This window comes from Microcaecilia unicolor, unplaced genomic scaffold, assembly GCF_901765095.1.
Source record: "Microcaecilia unicolor unplaced genomic scaffold, aMicUni1.1, whole genome shotgun sequence".
NCBI lineage: Eukaryota > Metazoa > Chordata > Amphibia > Gymnophiona > Siphonopidae > Microcaecilia > Microcaecilia unicolor.
This window is the reverse complement of record NW_021963267.1, coordinates 43,795-62,160: the sequence shown is the minus strand read 5'-3', so window position 1 is coordinate 62,160 and position 18,366 is coordinate 43,795. Positions and strand designations below refer to the sequence as shown.

The following is an 18,366-nucleotide window of genomic DNA, read 5'->3' as shown; positions in this document are numbered from 1 at the left end:
TTTCAAACAACAACAAAACCAGGGGGCACAAGATGAAGCTAAAATATGGTAGATTTAAAACAAATAGGAGAAAGTTTTTCTTTACTCAGCGTGTAGTTAGACTCTGGAACTCGTTGCCAGAGAATGTAGTGACAGCAGCTGGCCTTACGGAATTTAAAGGGGGTTTGGACAGATTCCTGAGGGAAAAGCCCATTGAACATTATTAAATTTTTTTTTTGGGGGGGGGGGGGGGGGGTTGCCGGGTTCTTGAGGCCTGGATTGGCAGCTGTCGGGGACGGGATGCTGGGCTAAGAAAGCAAATAGAATGTTAGGTATTATTAGAAAAGGAATGGAAAACAAAAATGAGGATGTTATAATGCCTTTGTATAGGTCCATGGTGCAACCGAACCTCGAATATTGTGTTCAATTCTGGTCGCCGCATCTCAAAAAAGATATAGGTGAATTAGAAAAGGTGCAGAGAAGGGCGACGAAAATGATAAAGGGGATGGGACCACTTCCCTATGAGGAAAGGCTAAAGCGGCTAGGGCTGTTCAGCTTGGAGAAAAGGAGGCTGAGGGGAGATATGTTAGAGGTCTATAAAATAATGAGTGGAGTTGAATAGGTAGATGTGAAGCGTCTGTTTACGCTTTCCAAAAATACTAGGACTAGGGGGCATGCGATGAAGCTGCAAAGTAGTAAATTTAAAACTAATCAGAGAAAATATTTCTTCACTCAACATGTAATTAAACTCTGGAATTTGTTGTCATAGAATGTGGTAAAGGCAGTTAGCTTAGCAGAGTTTAGAAAAGGTTTAGACGGCTTCCTAAAGGAAAAGTCCATAGACCTTTATTAAATTGGACGGGGAAAATCCACTGCTTATTTCTGGGATAAGCAGCATAAAATATTTTGTACTTTTTTGGGATCTTGCCAGGTATTTGTAACCTGGATTGGCCACTGTTGGAAATAGGATGCTGGGCTTGATGGACCTTTGGTCTGTCCCAGTATGGCAATACTTATGTACTTATGTATATGTACTATTAGTACTTGCAGGCCTACTGCTACATGTTAAGTTGCATTCTTTAGGAAAGTGAGTTCCCTCACACTTAGGGAAAGAAACATATTCATCTTGTATTGCCTAAAAACAACAACAAAATAAGTAATGTTTCTAAAGACTACCCTGTTATTTTAATGTAGTAATTTGCCTCATTAAAGTCTGAAACTGAAATGTTCCTGACATTTTCTTACTTTAAAAGGACCTTGTTATGTCTGACTGTTTCAAATGATAAGTAAACTAGTGTAAAATATTTCAAAATTGCAATTTGTGTGACTCTGCTGTCTTTTTCTAGAGGTTTGCAGATTTGCCTCAGCCTTTCATTTCAAAGGTCAGACATTGATATTGTTGCCACTTGCATGAGTTCTGGGAGTTAACCATGCAATGGTTTAGTTGATTTTCTTGATCTTCAGGCCTGTTATAGCTAGTGAATCAAGGGAGGAGGATGAGTTACATGATTCTCCTGGATTAAAAATTTGGGCAGCTCCCAGATGTTTGCAAAGGTGAGTACAGCTACAATACTTCGATAATGTGATGCAGTATTATCTGCATACATTACAGGGACAATTCCAGTGCTCTGTATTGCTGCAACATATGCTGGGCACTTTTGTACCCCTGTACTTTTCAGGTTATTTTCAAAGGGAAAATACCTGGCTAGTTAGAATACTTTCAAAATCAACAAGATACGTGGGTATAAAGTGTCTATGTACTGTTTTTTATTTGTCATTTGTGGATGGTGGACTAGTGCCAGACTGAATGTGCGCACCTGAAAATGCAGTTCTACAGGTGCCATTTCCTCTTCCAACATAAGCACACTCCCAAAACTGCTGCCTTAACACAGCTAAAAATATGTAATTTTGAAAATATACTCCCCCCCCTACAGAGGGGAGGGGGCAATTTTTCACCCAGAGGGATCTAGCCAGCTAACTGCTTAAATACCTAGCAATGGTAACGTCCTTGTCTAAGTGGAGGAGTGGCCTAGTAGTTAGGGTGGTGGACTCTGGTCCTGGGGAACTGAGGAACTGAGTTCGATTCCCACTTCAGGCACAGGCAGCTCCTTATGACTCTGGGCAAGTCACAACCCTCCATTGCCCCAAGTACAAATAAGTACCTGTATATAATATGTAAGCCGCATTGAGCCTGCCATGAGTGGGAAAGCGCGGGGTACAAATGTAACAAAAATAAAAAAAATTCATTTCAGTCACAAAATGGGAAAATGTGACTTTTTTTTCTTACCTGCTGATTTCATTTCCTTAAGTTGTGCTACACCAGTCCATATGCATGGGTTATGCTGCCAACTAATTTAATTCTCTGTAAGCCACATTGCGCCTGCATGAGTGGGAAAATGTGGGATGTAAGTAACCCATAAATAAATAAACTAGAAGATACTGCTTCCTGTATAAGGTGTGGTGTAGCCCTGGAATTTCCCAGTTTACTATTGCCAAAGCAGATCTAAGCAGATTACCCTTTTGTTGGTGCTTGCTCTTCAGAGAGAACCTGGATGAGGCCTGACTGCTTAGGCTTCCAGAGAATAGCCAGAAGGAGTTGGCAAGGCTCACCCCAGAGGTTTTGGCCTTGCAAGCACTCGGTGAGACCCCTTGGCTTTCAGGCTGGCCAAGACACATGGGAGCTCAAAAAAAATCCATTGCTGCTGAACATTCCAGCGCCGCAGCAGCTACTAGGGTGCCTAATGAGGGCACTGAGCCCCTCATTGGTGCAGGTGGGCTTTCCCTATTCAACCACAAATGGATCCACATCATCTCTGACTAGTGGTGATGTAGCCAGTTTCATAGGCCTTTATGGTTTCCCCCTATAGGGCTTCCACAAAGTGGAGAGCAATGCCCAACATGCTGCAGAGTCGTCTTCACTCGGGTGCTGTGAAGCTGGTCCCTCCTGCGGAGGAGGGGTGGTGCTGCAGAATCTTCACTTGGGTGCTGTGGAGCTGGTCCCTCCTGCAGAGGAGGGGTGGTGCTGCTACTCCATTTTATTGTAGAAGTTATTGATAAACTCCTTTTTCCAAGTTCTTAGACAAAAATGGTAGGTTTGAAACCAGGTGGTATCTGGCACAGGCAGATGGATCTAATGAAGCATTCTTAAGCAGGGGGCGAACAAGAGCATGTTTCATCTTTTGGGAAAAAGACTTGTATATGAGTAAACCAAGGTGAGAAAGTTTGAGACTGTGTGAAGGAAACAGGTCTAAGGAGAACACTGTCACAGAGGAAGGGGGGTCATCTGATTAAAAGATGACCAATAAGATGTTGTCAGTCCCATCAGAACTGTAGTCCTTGATTAATTGGAATCCACAACAAGGTCCATTCCACAGGTGATATTACTAGATAACTGGCCCTGGGAACAGTCTGGCTCAAAAAGTAACCACATCCTGTGATAGTTTCTGTGTGGGAGCTTCCCATAGGTCAGCAGTAAATGATGGGGGGAAAAGTAAACAATCATGATATGAAGGGAAGGAGTAGAGCTGACATGGAAGAGCAACTGCTCTGAAAGAGAAAAGCAAAAGACGGCAGTTCATTAACCAATAGTATTTTGGTGAATGAATGCAAGACCACCTCCTTTCCAGTCTAGTCTTAGGGCAGAAAAAGCCGAGTAACTGGAAAGAAGATTAGGAGAAAATAGCATCTTCCCCATACCTTTAACCATGTTTCAATCTAACATAAAAATGTAAGTTTTTGTAAGAAATTAGTGTATTGTAAATTTAAGGAGCTTTTGGACCTAACAGTTGTGGTCTAATGGATGGGCAGACAGAACAGACTGTGATGAGCAACAGACTTGGGGAAGTAGGGACCACAAGAGGACAAATCTTACCCTGGAGATGATCTTGAGATTTTCCAGGCAGGGAGGTGTCTCCAAAATGATGGGATATTTTGATTACATGGTTTTCTGATATAGCATTATGGAGAGACTTATTTCAAGGTCACCCCAAGAAGCTCATCCAAGAAGTATGATTCCGGATCACAGGTTAATTCTGGGTCACAGTGGGCGGGGCCTATTGCAGCATGGGAGACTTGTCAGAAAAGCATAAATTTATACTACTACTACTTATAATACAGACAGAGAGGGTAATACAGTATACAATCAGAGAAACCAAAAGAAAAAAAGCAACACTGGGCCTTCAAGACTAGGACAACAGGAGTACTTTATTAACCGAAGACCCGACACGGGCCGTGTTTCGGCGCCAGCAAGGCGCTGCCTCAGGGGGCAAGGGGGTGGTGCCGGCAGCGGATGTGGGTTCTTCCCAGGTCAGAGTCGAGCCAGAGTTGGGAGTGGAGCCATGGCGGCGGCAGCAGCAGCACAGCAAGAGCAGTACTGAAAGCGGCTGACGTAGCGCGGCGGTAGCAGCAGAATGGCTGTGAATCTGGCTTGGGAAAATCAACACTAATCAACTCGTTATTCTTAACAGACTTGTATTCCCCAGACTATCCTGGCTCTTCACTTAGAATTAAAAAGACAGTACAGGCATCTGCGCCTCAACATCTATATGTTACAATATTCACAAATTTGACCCCTGAGGCAGGCGCCTTGCTGGCGCCGAAACACGGCCCGTGTCGGGTCTTCGGTTAATAAAGTACTCCTGTTGTCCTAGTCTTGAAGGCCCAGTGTTGCTTTTTTTCTTTGGTACTACTACTACTTAACATTTCTAAAGCACTACTAGGGTTATGCAGCGCTGTACAGTTTATCAAAGAAGGACAGTCCCTGCTCAATGGAGCTTACAATCTAATGGACAAAATGTGCAGACAATCAAATTACTACTACTACTTAACATTTCTAGAGCGCTACTAGGGTTACGCAGCGCTGTACAAAATAAACAAAGAAGGACGGTCCCTGCTCAAAGGAGCTTACAATCTAAAGAATGAAATGTCAAGTTGGGGCAGTCTAGATTTCCTGGGTAGAGGTGTAGAGGTTAGGTGCCGAAGGCGACATTGAAGAGGTGGGCTTTAAGCAGAGACTTTGGTCCTGAGGAACTGAGTTCGATTCCCACTTCAGGCACAGGCAGCTCCTTGTGACTCTGGGCAAGTCACTTAACCCTCCATTGCCCCATGTAAGCCGCATTGAGCCTGCCATGAGTGGGAAAGTGCGGGGTACAAATGTAACAAAAAAAAAAGATTTGAAGATTGGCAGGGAGGGGGCCTGGCGTATGGGCTCGGGGAGTTTGTTCCATGCGTGGGGTGAGGCGAGGCAGAAAGGGCGGAGCCTGGAGTTGGCGGTGGTGGAGAAGGATACTGACAGGAGGGATTTGTCTTGAGAGCAGAGGTTACGGGTAGGAACGTAAGGGGAGATGAGGGTTGAGAGGTAAGGAAGGGCTGCAGATCGAGTACATTTGTAGGTTAGTAGCAGAAGCTTGAATTGAATGCGGTACCTGATCGGAAGCCAATGAAGTGACTTGAGGAGAGGGGTGATATGAGTGTATCGGTTGAGGCGGAAGATAAGATGTGCATCAGAGTTCTGAACGGACTGAAGGGGGGGATAGGTGGCTAAGTGGGAGACCAATGAGGAGTAGTTTGCAGTAGTCAAGGCGAGAGGTAATGAGAGAGTGGATGAGAGTTTGGGTGGTTTGCTCAGAGAGGAAAGGGCGGATTTTGCTAATGTTATAGAGGAAGAAGTGACAGGTCTTGGCTATCTGCTGGATATGCGCAGAGAAGGAGAGGGAGCAGTCGAAGATGACACCGAGGTTGCGGGCAGATGAGACGGGGACGATGAGGGTGTTAACATCGTTTCTGTTACAAGAAATATTCACAGTTCTTAATATCCATTAAAATGTTACAAAAAATGTTACATTTCTAATATGATATTTAAGAACAGGGGGAATTGCTCGGAGCATGTGCTGTATTTTTAAGTTTTAAGATATATATATAGATATATATATAAAATTCTCCACCAATTACCTATATGGTAATAAGATTTACAATTGCAAGAATAAAGATGAATTGAATAATATACTTTTGTTTAAGAACATTAACCTGTACTGCAAGGCTTGAGAGCATGGCACTAAATTTTAAAAGCTACCATGTGCCATCAGAACATAAAAAAGACCATATAATTAGCTTTAGAAAGATTTATTTACAATACAGGTTTCAATATATAAAGTTGCAAACGAGAGGTAGCCTAGGTACAGGAGAATTTGTGCTTTAACACAAGGCAACAGGTTTAAATCAAAGTTAACTTACAAGTCCTTGTTACAAAGCATGCTGTGGTCCAGCTGAGTGAAGGGCCATGTGGCAGAGGCAGATCCTCACAGCAGTCAGTGATGGACGAGAAGTGTAGCAGAAGAGAAGAGAGTCTGTCTTTCAGGGAAGCAGCTCCTCTTTTTATAGTGTTAGTTAGCAGAGAAACATGATGGCATGTCCTGTGGGCATTTGCTTCCTGATTGCATTGATTTATGGGTAATTTGCAAGGCATTATAGTCTAGATGCACTGACTCCTGGGTAAATTGCAAAGGATCATAGTCTTACACTGAGTCTTGGGAAATGTAGTTGTAACATGATCACATGTTATCAGTCTGTATTCTGCAGATGTGCTGGCGTCTGTTGTCTGAGGTAGCCAGCAAATGGTTTAGCAAGCAAATTCACCAACCTTTCCGTGAAGAAATGTTTTTTTTCAAGTTACTTCTGAGTCCATCCCTTTTACCTTCATCCTATGCCCCCTCATTCCAAAGTTTCCTTTCAATTGAAAGAAACTTGTTTCCTGTGCATTTATGCCACATAGGTATTTAAATATATCTATCGTGTCTCTCCTCCCCTGCCTTTCTTCTAAGGTATACATATTGAGATCTTTAAGTCTGTCCCTATATTTATGAAGAAGACCATTGACCATTTTAGTAGTTTCCCTCTGGACTGACCCTATCCTGTTTCTTTTGAAGATGTGGTCTTCAGAATTTTATACAGTATTCTAAGTGAGGTCCACTCAACCAGTTCCTAATCCATTCGGTCACTTTAGGACCCTTACCGAGGGCACTCAGTTTGTTTATTAGTTGTCCATGCGGAACCGTGTCAAAGGCTGCTAAAATCTAAATATACCACATATCTACTGCTCTCCCTCAATCCAACTCTCTAGTCACCCAAATCAAAGAAATTAATCAGATATGTCTGCGAAAACCTGCCTTGGGTCCTGTAATCCATTGGATTCCAAGAACTTTACTATTCTCTGTTTTAAAAGCATTTTCATCAATGTGCTTACCGCAGAAGTCAGACTTACTGACCTGTAGTTCCCAACCTCTTCCTTATTTCCACTTTTGTGGAGATGGACCACATGTACTCTTCTAAAGTCCTCCAGGATCACTCCTGACTCTAAAGAAGCATTGAAAAGGTCAAGCCAGTGGAGTTGCCAGAACTCCCCTAAGGTTAGAACTCCCCTAAGATTATTTCCTCACTGGACATCCTTTTCAGGTGTCTGGGGTACTCCGTGTTAGGCAGCCCGGTCCTCATTAATATGGGAGGAGTCCAGACTGAGAGTTGCAGCAGCCAGATTTAGTTGGGTAGGTTGCCAGTCTTTTGTTTCCTGCCACAGCGGAGTGCTGCAGTATTTGGGAAGCTAGCTCATCTTAGCTGTTCAGCTGCTGGTGGCAGTGAGAGCAGAAGCCACAGAAAGGGGCTGCAAAAAGGCTTTGCTCAGCAGCCCTGAAGCCAGTGGAGTAAGGCTTCAGGTGGATCAATTTAGTCTTTATGCTACAGAATTTGTGGCTTGGTTAATGTCAACACTGTTATCTTCGCTGCCAGCAGGAATCTCTTATCTAGGATGCAAGAGTTGGTGCTGTTCAGGTTCCTGTGGCAGACATTTTGTTAGTTTTTGAGACCTTGGAGGCACACACAGGTATTCAGACCTAAGGGAGCTTTGTCCTGTTTTTTGTTTTTTTTGTTTTTGTTACCTTTGTACCCTGCGCTTTCCCACTCATGGCAGGCTCAATGCGGCTTACATGAGGCAATGGAGGGTTAAGTGACTTGCCCAGAGTCACAAGGAGCTGCCTGTGCCTGAAGTGGGAATCAAACTCAGTTCCTCAGTTCCCCAGAACCAAAGTCCGCCACCCTAACCACTAGGCCACTCCTCCACTTCCTGTTGGTGAAGAACTCAAGGCCCCCCAGATGTTTTTGGGCCTATGATGCTTTTTAAAAGAAAAACAAAAGCCCTCTGAGAGCGAGGTGCTTTTACACTCCTGTACTCCATTTTGGGGGAGTTGTTGCTGTATATGTTCTATCCTGAGCCTGGGCTGCCTGGCTGGATGTGATCTGAGGACTGGATTGGAAACCTGTGATCTAGTGGATCAGCCCTTTACTAGGTAGGCTGGTCCAGAGTCTTTAATAGGTGAGCAGCCTTTTCAGGTTTGATATCGGGCAGGGTGGGAGAATTTCTCCCCTTATCTGTTTGATGGTGTGTATGTGTGGGGTGTTTTTTTGCTTGTTTTTTGAGGTCTTCTCCTTAGATCCTTCATCTGCCTTGGAGTTGTCTTAAACTCTCATTGAAGTGTCGAGACTGGTGAGGCGAATTGGATGTTCAAAAGTACATCATTTCAGTATGGTAACCTTGAGACAGGTGATTGCAGTGGTACAAAAAGAACTAGTGAGGGGGTCACCATTATTCTGTTACCTCATTCTTTACTACTGTAATAAACCTGGATTCTTAATTCAAGGATATATAAAGAAGGATATGTAACAGAAATGTGCAGGAGTTTCAAAACCCTTTTGGTAAAATAACTATCTATCTATCTATCTACAGATCCTCTGTTTATCCTACCACTTTTTTATATATAGCAAGAGGATAGATAGAATCAAAGCAAAACTTAAATGACTGTCAGCATTCAAGAAAGCCATAGGACAGTGGTTCCCAAACCTGGTCTTGGAGGCACCTCAGTCAGGTTTTCATAATATTCACAATAAATATTCATAAGAGAGATTTTGCATACCAAGGAGGCAGTGCATCCAAATCTTTCTCATGAATATTCATTGTGGATATCTAGAAAACCTGACTGGCTGGGGTGCCTCCAGGACCAGGTTTGGAAACCACTTCTATAGGGGGTATAACTTCCATGGAACAGCAGGTACAACTTTAGCCATCTTACTGGGCAGATAGGATGGACTATTCTGAACCTTATCTACCATTATTTTCTGTGTTAAGTTTACTCTGCACTTAATATTTTTCTAGAATGGAGTCTTCTCTCTCCGTTTCCTTCTTTTAGTGCCTTTCTCTGTATCCGATAAGAAAATATTCCCAATTTTTGCTTCAGCACGTGTGTGTTTTTCAGAGCTAGAAACCTAATTATGTTGTAATAGTTATGTTCTATAGTTGTGCCAATGAATTGATTTGAACTTTTTTATTTACAGGTTTTCAATGCAAAAACAGCAGAGCTGCTTAGTCATCATCAAGTGGAAATAAACCAGAAGTTTCCAAAAGAAGGGTAATAATATGAGATGCAATTAGTAACTTTACTTCTCCATTGCTAGGTTGCATGATGTTCTGTTACAACGCTTAAGTTTTAACAAGCTGAAATGTCGGTTACTTGTCCTTTATTTTAAAATACAATAGCTTAGAAGGTTTTTCTTTCTCCATTGCTCTGGTTTGTTTATGGTATGGCCTTGTTCATAGCACATGCTGCTCTCTTTGTATTTGTTCTTGCCAACCCAGTGGTTATTGGAAATAAATTTTACACGAAATGGGTTGAGAATGCATGTCTGTCTCCAAAAATTAAATAAATTGGGCTTAAATTTGGCATTGGGGGAGGGGGGGGAGAGGAACTGGTAAAAAGACAAAGTTCAAAAACAAACCCAACTGGATTAGGGGTTCCAGACTGTACGGTTACCATATGGCTCCAGAAAAAAGAGGACAGATTGAGCCAGTCCAGGTTTTACTTCCATTGCATTCAACAGAAGTAAAACCCAGACTGGCTCAATCTGTCCTCCTTTTTCTGGAGCCTGCCTCTTCTCCTCCCCCCTCCCAAAGTCCAATACATTTCTTACTCCTGGGGGGAATTCTGTGTAGTGCAGAATTCTCCTTATGTGCAGACATGTGATACTGAAAGGAGGCTGCCATCATAACTTGCAGGAGCAAGAAGAGCTGGACAGCCAGGATCAGTGTGAGGACAGTACAGCACATCAGCAGGAGGCTGCACCTGTGACATGTGGATGAACTGCACAGACAGGACCTGTGCAGGTAAAGCAGAGTAACTTCTACCCAAATAAAGAAGGAAAGTACTGGAGGAAGGAAGGAGAAAACTGTAGGTTCTGGGCTGGGAGGAAAAACAAAACACGTTTTAAGCCTGGGAGAGTACTGTGGAATCTGGGCCAAAGGGGGAGAGCATGAGCCAGCTGAAGTGGTGGTGAGAGGTTAAGCAAGAGGAGAGAATGTGAATGCAGTGGTATAGAGCTTGGGGAATGGAAGAGATCCAGTATGAGTAGAGGTGGACAGTGGAACTGAAGGGTTTGTGGCTGGGGAGAGAGAACTGGGGATGAGAAAAAGCTGTGGAAAAAAAACTGGGTAAAGCCTTGTGCCAGGGGATGGGGAGAAGGAGGAGAAAACTGAGAGAGAGAATCTGGGTGGTGTGGGAGCTTCAGAGTTGATACTGGGATGGGTAAGTCTGTGTATGTGGGGAGAAGAATCAAGCCGAGGGAGGAGGTGCCCTGGGCATGGAAGAAATATTTGCAGAACAAATGTTACAAATTTTTGCTTCCTTAGCATTAGGGCTATACCATCCTGAACGAGTGTTATCCCTTCCTTCCGGCAGGTGGAAGTAGTTTTGTGTTTCAAGTTTGATGGCACTTGGTATTCCGCCCATCAAAGTTTATTCAGAGTGGTTTACAATATAATAGCTGTCATAAAGCAGAAAAGAAATATGTCAATATATAGAAATGGGAAAGACAAGTGGCAAATCTAGAGCCGCATTGCCCAAAACTGTCCACCAAGAAGCGCAAAGACAGCAAAATTAAAAATTATATGCATCTTTACTGGCAGCCAATGATCCTCTCATAGGAGGGAAGTGACATGATCATATTTCTTAGATCCTGTGATATCTTTACCGCTGAATTTTGTATGATTTGGAGATGACTGATATCCTGGACACAGGTGTCATGTAATAGAATTACAGTAGTCTAGATGTGTTATAACAAATGAGTGGGTAAGTAGCCGAAGGACTGATTTATTAGAGATATTGTATGGAATACATTTGCTTAGGTCTGTAGAAACGGACTTTAATGGTGTTAGATATTTGGGCCTGAAAGCTCATGGTGGTATCTATGATTTGCCTAAAACTTTTGTAGAAGATGCGAAGATTATAGGTATTCCTGGTAAGAAGATAGGGGTGATAAGGGTGGGTCAGTCTCTGTGTTCTATGACTAATCCTCCTGATTTACCTGGATTTAGTTTGAATTTGTAACCAGTCATTTATTTTGGACAAGTTCTGGTTGAGGGATGATATTCTGCTAAGTCATTACTATGTAGGCTGACCATAATCTGAATGTCATCAGTTTATACAAATGGTGTTGGGCCAAGATTGGATAAGGGTTTGAAGGGGGGAGTAAAGATATTAGAGTATCAGAGCTAGGATGGATCCTTGAGGTACTCCACATGAGAAGTAGTAGACCTGTGATGTGGTATTTATCCAATGTATGGTGTTCTGTCAGAGAAACTGATCTTTTCCAGTGACATCACTAGTATAAGGAGGGCTGGTACTGACAATATTTCTCTGCCTCACAGCAGATGGTGGGTTGTTCAGGCTGGTGCTCCTGGGCCCTTGCCTAGCTCCCAGCACTGCAGGCCAGTGCTGTACAGCTTGGTTGAGCCTAATGGCCGTCTGTCCGGTTCCTGGATCCAGAGTCCAGTCCTGGTTGAGTGTTGTGCGTTGCTGCACTGCCCCACGTCATTGCCTGATGGTGAGCACTTGGTGACACATATGGCTGATCCCTGAGGGGCCCTCCCACAGGGAGTGTAGGTCCCCATCCCCCCTCTGCCCTTGCACTCCTTTGAGGTGCTTCCCCCAAGGCTCCCCTGCACTTCCAGCCCCCCCCCCCCCCCCCCCCCCCCCTTTGTAAGGACATAATGCTACTTAGAAAAAAGAGGCTGCTGCATAAATCTGGTAAAAAAACAAAACAAAACCATAGCACACCTTGTGGAGCCAGATGGGGGGAAGCAAGATTGCTAGGGCCCTAGCTGCAGTCAGCCTTGGAAGGTCCTGCAGGCCTTTGTGAACCAGCAGGCTTGGCTGCATGATCTCAGAGTTCATCACTACTGTTTTCCTTCCCATGAAAAGGGTTTAAGTAAGTGGATGGGAAATTTGTTTCCTCACCTCAAGACAAAAGAACTCTGCAGTGTTTTGTTTAGAGTGCCTAGGCCAAAGCATCTGTTTTTCCCTCCAGCTCAGACAGCACATGAGGTAATTTCCAGGGTGCATTTCTGGATGCAGGCCTACTACTACTACTTATCATTTCTATAGCACTACTAGATGTACGCTGTACACTTGAATAAGAAGAGACAGTCCCTGCTCGACAGATCTTACAGTCTAAACAGGACAAATAAGAGATAAGGGAATTACTAAGGTGGGAAACACTGGCACTGAACAAGTGAATAGTGGATAAGACGTTGAAGACTTTTGCTCAATGTGCTGCGGCGGCTAAGAGAGCGCACAGAATGTTGGGTATTATTAGGAAAGGGATGGAAAACAAACACGAGGATATTATAATGTCGTTGTATCGCTCTGTGGTGCGACCGCACCTCGAATATTGTGTCCAATTCTGGTTGCTGCATCTCAAAAAAGATATAAAGGAATTGGAGAAGGTGCAGAGAAGGGCGACGAAAATGATAAAAGGGATGGAACGACTTCCCTATGAGGAAAGGCTGAGAAGGTTAGGGCTCTTCAGCTTGGAGAAAAGGCGGCTGAGGGGGTGATACGATAGAAGTCTACAAGATAATGAGTGGAGTAGAGCGGACAGATGTGAAGTGTTTGTTTACACTTTCAAACAACAATAGAACCAGGGGATACAAGATGAAGCTAGAATATGGTAGATTTAAAACAAATAGGGGAAAGTTTTTCTTTACTCAGCGTGTAGTTGGACTCTGGAACTTGTTGCCGGAAAATGTAGTGACAGCAGCTGGCCTTTACAGAGTTTAAAGGGGGTTTGGACAGATTCCTGAGGGAAAAGTCCATTGAACATTATTAAAAATTAAAATATATATATATATATATATATGTTTTTTTTTTTTTTTAATGGGTTTTGTCAGGTTCTTGAAGCCTGGATTGGCCGCTGTCGGAGACAGGATGCTGGGCTTGATGGACCCTTGGTCTTTTCCCAGTATGGCAGTGCTTATGTGCTTATGAGTTACAGCATCAAAAATGTGGGCTTTTAGCCTGGATTTGAAGACGGCCAGATATGGAGCTTGATGAGGAAGACTATTCCAGGCATATGGTGCATCAAGATAAAAGGAACGGAGTCTGGAGCTAGTAGTGGAGGAGAAGGGTACAGATAAGAGAGATTTACCCAACGTAGGCCTCAGTGGGGATGTACTTCTTGAAGCCTCAGAGGGGTCTGAGTCCCCCCTGCTGGTTTCTTTCTCTTCAGGCCATCAAGGAGGAGTTTTAGCACCCAAAAACAAGGCTGGAGAAGTTCCTGTGGCCTTTGCAGTGTATGGAACATAAGACTTGGCACTATTCACTTTTAGGAACCTATTTCTTTAACTTTTATTTTTATTAGTGCTTCAGGTTAAAAAAAAACAAAAGATGCTGGGTCCTTTATCTCTCTCTTTTCTGTTAGAGAATGAGAAACTTCATGAAGACTGTATATCTCGCTTATGCATGTCAGAGCCTGCCTAAGTCTAAATCTGTACTGAGTTGATATTTCAGAAGGTGATGTAACATGCATGTCAGAGCTCCTCTCTCCTACTTGCTCCCTTCCACCTCGGGGAGCAATGGTGGGAACATTTACAGAGCTAGCTCTGTGATCCGCTACACAGTGAAGCTTCCAAGAATGCCTTTTAAGGCCAGGATATGATTGTGGTGCTTTGGAAAAAAAAGGGGGCCCTATAGTGGAGGGTGTGTCAGGGGCCCATGAAGCAATTTCTGCTCCATAAGATGCTGTCCCATATTTTAGAGGAGTGAGAGACCCCGGGGGATATATCATTTTTGTGCCAGAGGAGGCGAATAGGTACTGGAAGTACCCTAAACTAGACACCCTCATCACGGTGGTTATCAAGAAGGCAGCCATGCCTTTGCAGCGGGGCTCAGATCTGAAGGAGATGTATGAGAAGGTGGAGCAGCAGTTCAAGATGGGTTTTTCCTTAGGTACTGCTGTCACGACTCAGGGTGATCCCTTGGGCTGAAGCTGAATTGACGCTATCCAGCCAACCCAAGGGCTGGTTAGGCTCCTACTGACAGTAGGTGAGACACCTGGGCAAAACTGGACTGAAGACAAGGCTGGAGCAAGGAAGGAAGCAGGGCAGGAACAAGGCTGAAATACAGAGTAGGAGCGGGGCTAGAGCAAGACACAGACAGAAACAGGAGACAAACTGGAACAGGGCTGCAACACACACTAGACAACTCTAGGAGATGTGTTGCAAAGGCACACTGGCAGGGAGTCAGAGACTTCCTTATATACTACCAGACAGGAAGTGAAGACATCAACCAAGGAAGTGCTAGGTTTCCAGGAGGTAAATAGTTGTCTTGTCATGGGATGCTACTGGAGACCACAGAGAACAGGTGAGGAGTGTGACAGTACCCCCTCCCTAAAGCTCCCTCCCCAGACCCGTGGGTTTCGGTTTTGTAGGGGTATATTCAGGAGGACAAGCTCCTAATATATATATATTCCGAGGTACTTAGCTGACAGAACACTACTAAATAGCAATTATTCTGGATTCGTTTCTAGGGGATGCGTGTACCTCTTATTGGCCCTTAGGCTAGCTAGCTGTACTAATGAAAGGAACAATGCCACAGATGGAATATATATTATTTATTAAGAATAGAAAAATAATAGTTGTATATATGTGGCAAATTGCAAAGCAGTTTACAAAAATAGCTTAGTTACCAAAAATAGATTATCACTAAAATATATATAAAGGTATATGATAATCCAAACAGACTATCTAAATGAGTGATCACAAACTAATTACAAAACTGATATACTGATGATTATGAAAACTTACACAACTAATATGTGTTATGCAAAATACTGTTAGCAGCTAAATTCACAGACCACCAATCCTGACAACCAATCTGTCACAGACAAAAAGCTGAGAATGAACTATCCCCTGACTAATAGGTAGTGTATCTGGTTATCTCACCTTGCTGTCTGTGGCAGACTTCCAATGGTAAAGAAGTGGATTCCTCCTCTGAGACTCAAGCTGAAGCCTCAACGAGTCTCTCAGTCCAGGAATAAAGTCCGAGGTCTGTACTCTGGATACAGATAGCACAGTCGGGTAATGTCGTGCATTGTAGCTGAATTAACCTTGTCAGTTTGTTACAAGGTCTGCAGTTCCCTCCTTCCTTCTGTTCTCCTTCTTCAGTCCAACATCCATGGGTCAGACGATACCAATCACAGAAGATGTAATAATGTCCTGCCAGATTCATGGTCATGAAGAGAGGCCTTTGTTATAGCAAAGAACCTGTTATCAGATGGTATGCAAACCTCCCTGACGGATCCCGTTCTCCTGGAACCATCTGTGTGTCTCCTCCATTCTTCCCAGGAGTTAACTGGGCTAGTTTGCAACAAATATGTTCTTGGATGAAGTCATCTTGGTATGCCCAGCAGTAGTTTTCCTTTTTAGAAAAGCTGGTTTCTGATGGTTATAGATGTATTCAGGCCACAGGCTGTAGTATCCATATTGTTTTATAACAGAATGGTTCAGGCTTGTATAAGCCCCAGACCAGCAAAGGTGAGATTGCAGGTAAATACTCCTACAGTTTGAGGGAATAATAGTGATTACAATTTCTTATAAGTGCAGGGACATGAACACTGATAGTAGGTTTCCATATATTTTCCTCCTTTTTCTTCTAACACCTAAAATATCCTGAATGTCCTGTAGACTTGAAGTTGCGTGTTTCTGTGCAAGGTCCACTTCCTTGACCGCTTGGGATCCAGAGTTCTCTCTGGAGGTACAGTGAGCTGAGAGATAGCAAGAATCTTTGCAGGGTCCAGGTTGGGTTGGGATTCCAAGATGGAAGGCTTGCCCTGGAGATAATCCATCTTGGGCAGGGCTAGCTGAGATTGAACAGACATATTAAGCAAGACTGAGAACAGTTTGGACCCCAAGCTAGAATGTTCCCACAGCACCAATCAATACATGTTTCTTCAACCAGAGAAGCCGCAAAATGACCCGATGGTCAAACCTGGAGAGTAAATGAAACTCTTTCAGCTTTTGGACTCTGCAATCTGTCACGACTTGAGGTGAGCCCTTGGGCCCAGCCAAGTTGATGCTACCTAGCCAACCCGAAGTGATTACATCAGCCAGCACCCTCTTACAGGGCTATAAAAGGAAGTGCTATGTTTCCAGGAACTAAACAGATTCTTCTTGGCATGGAATGCTGATGGAGACTACAGAGAATAGGTGAGGGGCGTGACAGTTGCAGGCATACAGTCCACCATTTGTGGCAGGTACATGGGAAGAACCATATTGCATTGACTGTAGCAACTGCCGGAGTCTCCAGAGTTGGCCTGTGAGGAATTGGGGCCGAAGTTTCTGTCCGATGTTTTGTATGATCTGGTGAGTATCTGCTCTTGCTCAGTGGTCTCCACCGTGGTGGGCTAGAGATGGCTTTGGTTGCGCTATTGGGCTGTGAATGCTTTCTCCAATAAGCTTCTCCGCTCCATGGATAAATCCTTCTTATCTGTTCCCTTCTCCACTACTGCCAACTCCAGACTTTGCGCCTTCTGTCTCGCTGCACCCTACGCCTGGAATAAACTTCCTGAGCCCCTATGTCTTGCCCCATCCTTGGCCACCTTTAAATCTAGACTGAAAGCTCACCTCTTTAACATTGCTTTTGACTTGTAACCACTCGCCTTCACCTACCCTCCTCTCCTCCTTCCTGTACACATTAATTGATTTGATTACTTTATTTTTTGTCTATTAGATTGTAATCTCTTTGAGCAGGGACTGTCTTTCTTCTAAGTTTGTGCAGCGCTGCGTACGCCTTGTAGCGCTATAGAAATGCTAAATATATATTCCGGAATATATATTAGTAGTAGTAGTAAAGCTTGCCTTGTAGGGGAATGCTTGCTCTTTGGAGAGGAGAAGAAGATGGTTAGGCTCCTGGAATTCTCATATAGACATTTCAGACAATGTTGTTTGTTCCTGTTTACATCATGCTCAGTACTTGACAGTATTAATTTGCAATCTTTTGTCTGATTTTTATTTTTATTTAAGAACATGTGATCTACTACGGTTTCTTTTGCAACCTCACTATCAGGATACCCTATCTTCCCTGTTTTGGTGATATCTTTGAAAGATAACTTATCCCAAACTATGTGCTTTTGAGCGATTGTCGGCCTTTCCCAAGTTTCTAGTTTAAAAGCTGCTGTATCTCCTTTTTAAATGCCGATGCCAGCAGCCTGGTCCCACCCTGGTTAAGGTGGAGCCCATCCTTTCAGAATAGGCTCCCTCTTCCCCAGAATGTTGCCCAGTTTCTGACAAATCTAAAACTCTGTTCCCTGCACCATCGTCTCATCTACGCATTAAGACTCTGGAGCTCTGCCTGTCTCTTGGGCCCTTCACGTGAAATGGGTAGCACTTCAGCAAATCTTACCCTAGCTGTTCTGGATTTCAGCTTTCTACCTAAGAGCCTAAATTTAGCTTCCAGAACCTCTCTCCGACATTTTCCTATGCCATTGGTACCCACATGTACCAAGACAGCCGGCTCCTCCCCAGCACTATCTAAAATCCTATCTAGGTGAAGCGTGAGGTTCGCCACCTTCGCACCAGGCAGGCAAGTGACCAGGCGATCCTCACGTCTACCAGTCACCCAGCTATCTATATGCCTAATGATCGAATCACCAACTACAACAGCTGTCCTAACTCTTCCCTCCTGGGTAGCAGTTGGAGACATATCCTTGGTGCGAGAGGATAGTACATCTCCTGGTGGGAAGGTCCTGGCTACAGGAGTACTTCCTACTTCACCAGGGTGATACTTTCCTTCTAGGAGACCTCTCTCCTCCAAGGTAGCAAAGGGGCTTCTTGGCATCTGAACCTCGTACTTCGTTCTCTGCAGGCTCCTCCATTCGAGCCCCTAAACAAGATCTCGGAAAAGGATTTTACACTTAAAACTGTGTTTTTGGTGGCCATTACTTTGCCTCGGCGGATATCAGAAAATTCAAGCCTTGTCTTGCAGAGATCATTTCTTGCAGTTTTCTGAGGCTGGT

General features: G+C 43.8%; 1 protein-coding gene across 1 annotated transcript in view; it reads left to right on the top strand.

Moving 5' to 3' along the window:
* LOC115459125 (glycerol kinase-like) overlaps positions 1–18,366 on the top strand; it is a gene marked incomplete at its 3' end in the record, with an annotated part of 62,055 nt that overhangs the window by 30,208 nt on the left and 13,481 nt on the right. The window contains exon 2 of the mRNA XM_030188996.1: positions 9,358–9,431. Coding sequence (XP_030044856.1) covers positions 9,358–9,431 — 74 coding nt within the window. The remainder of the gene's footprint in view (positions 1–9,357; positions 9,432–18,366) is intronic.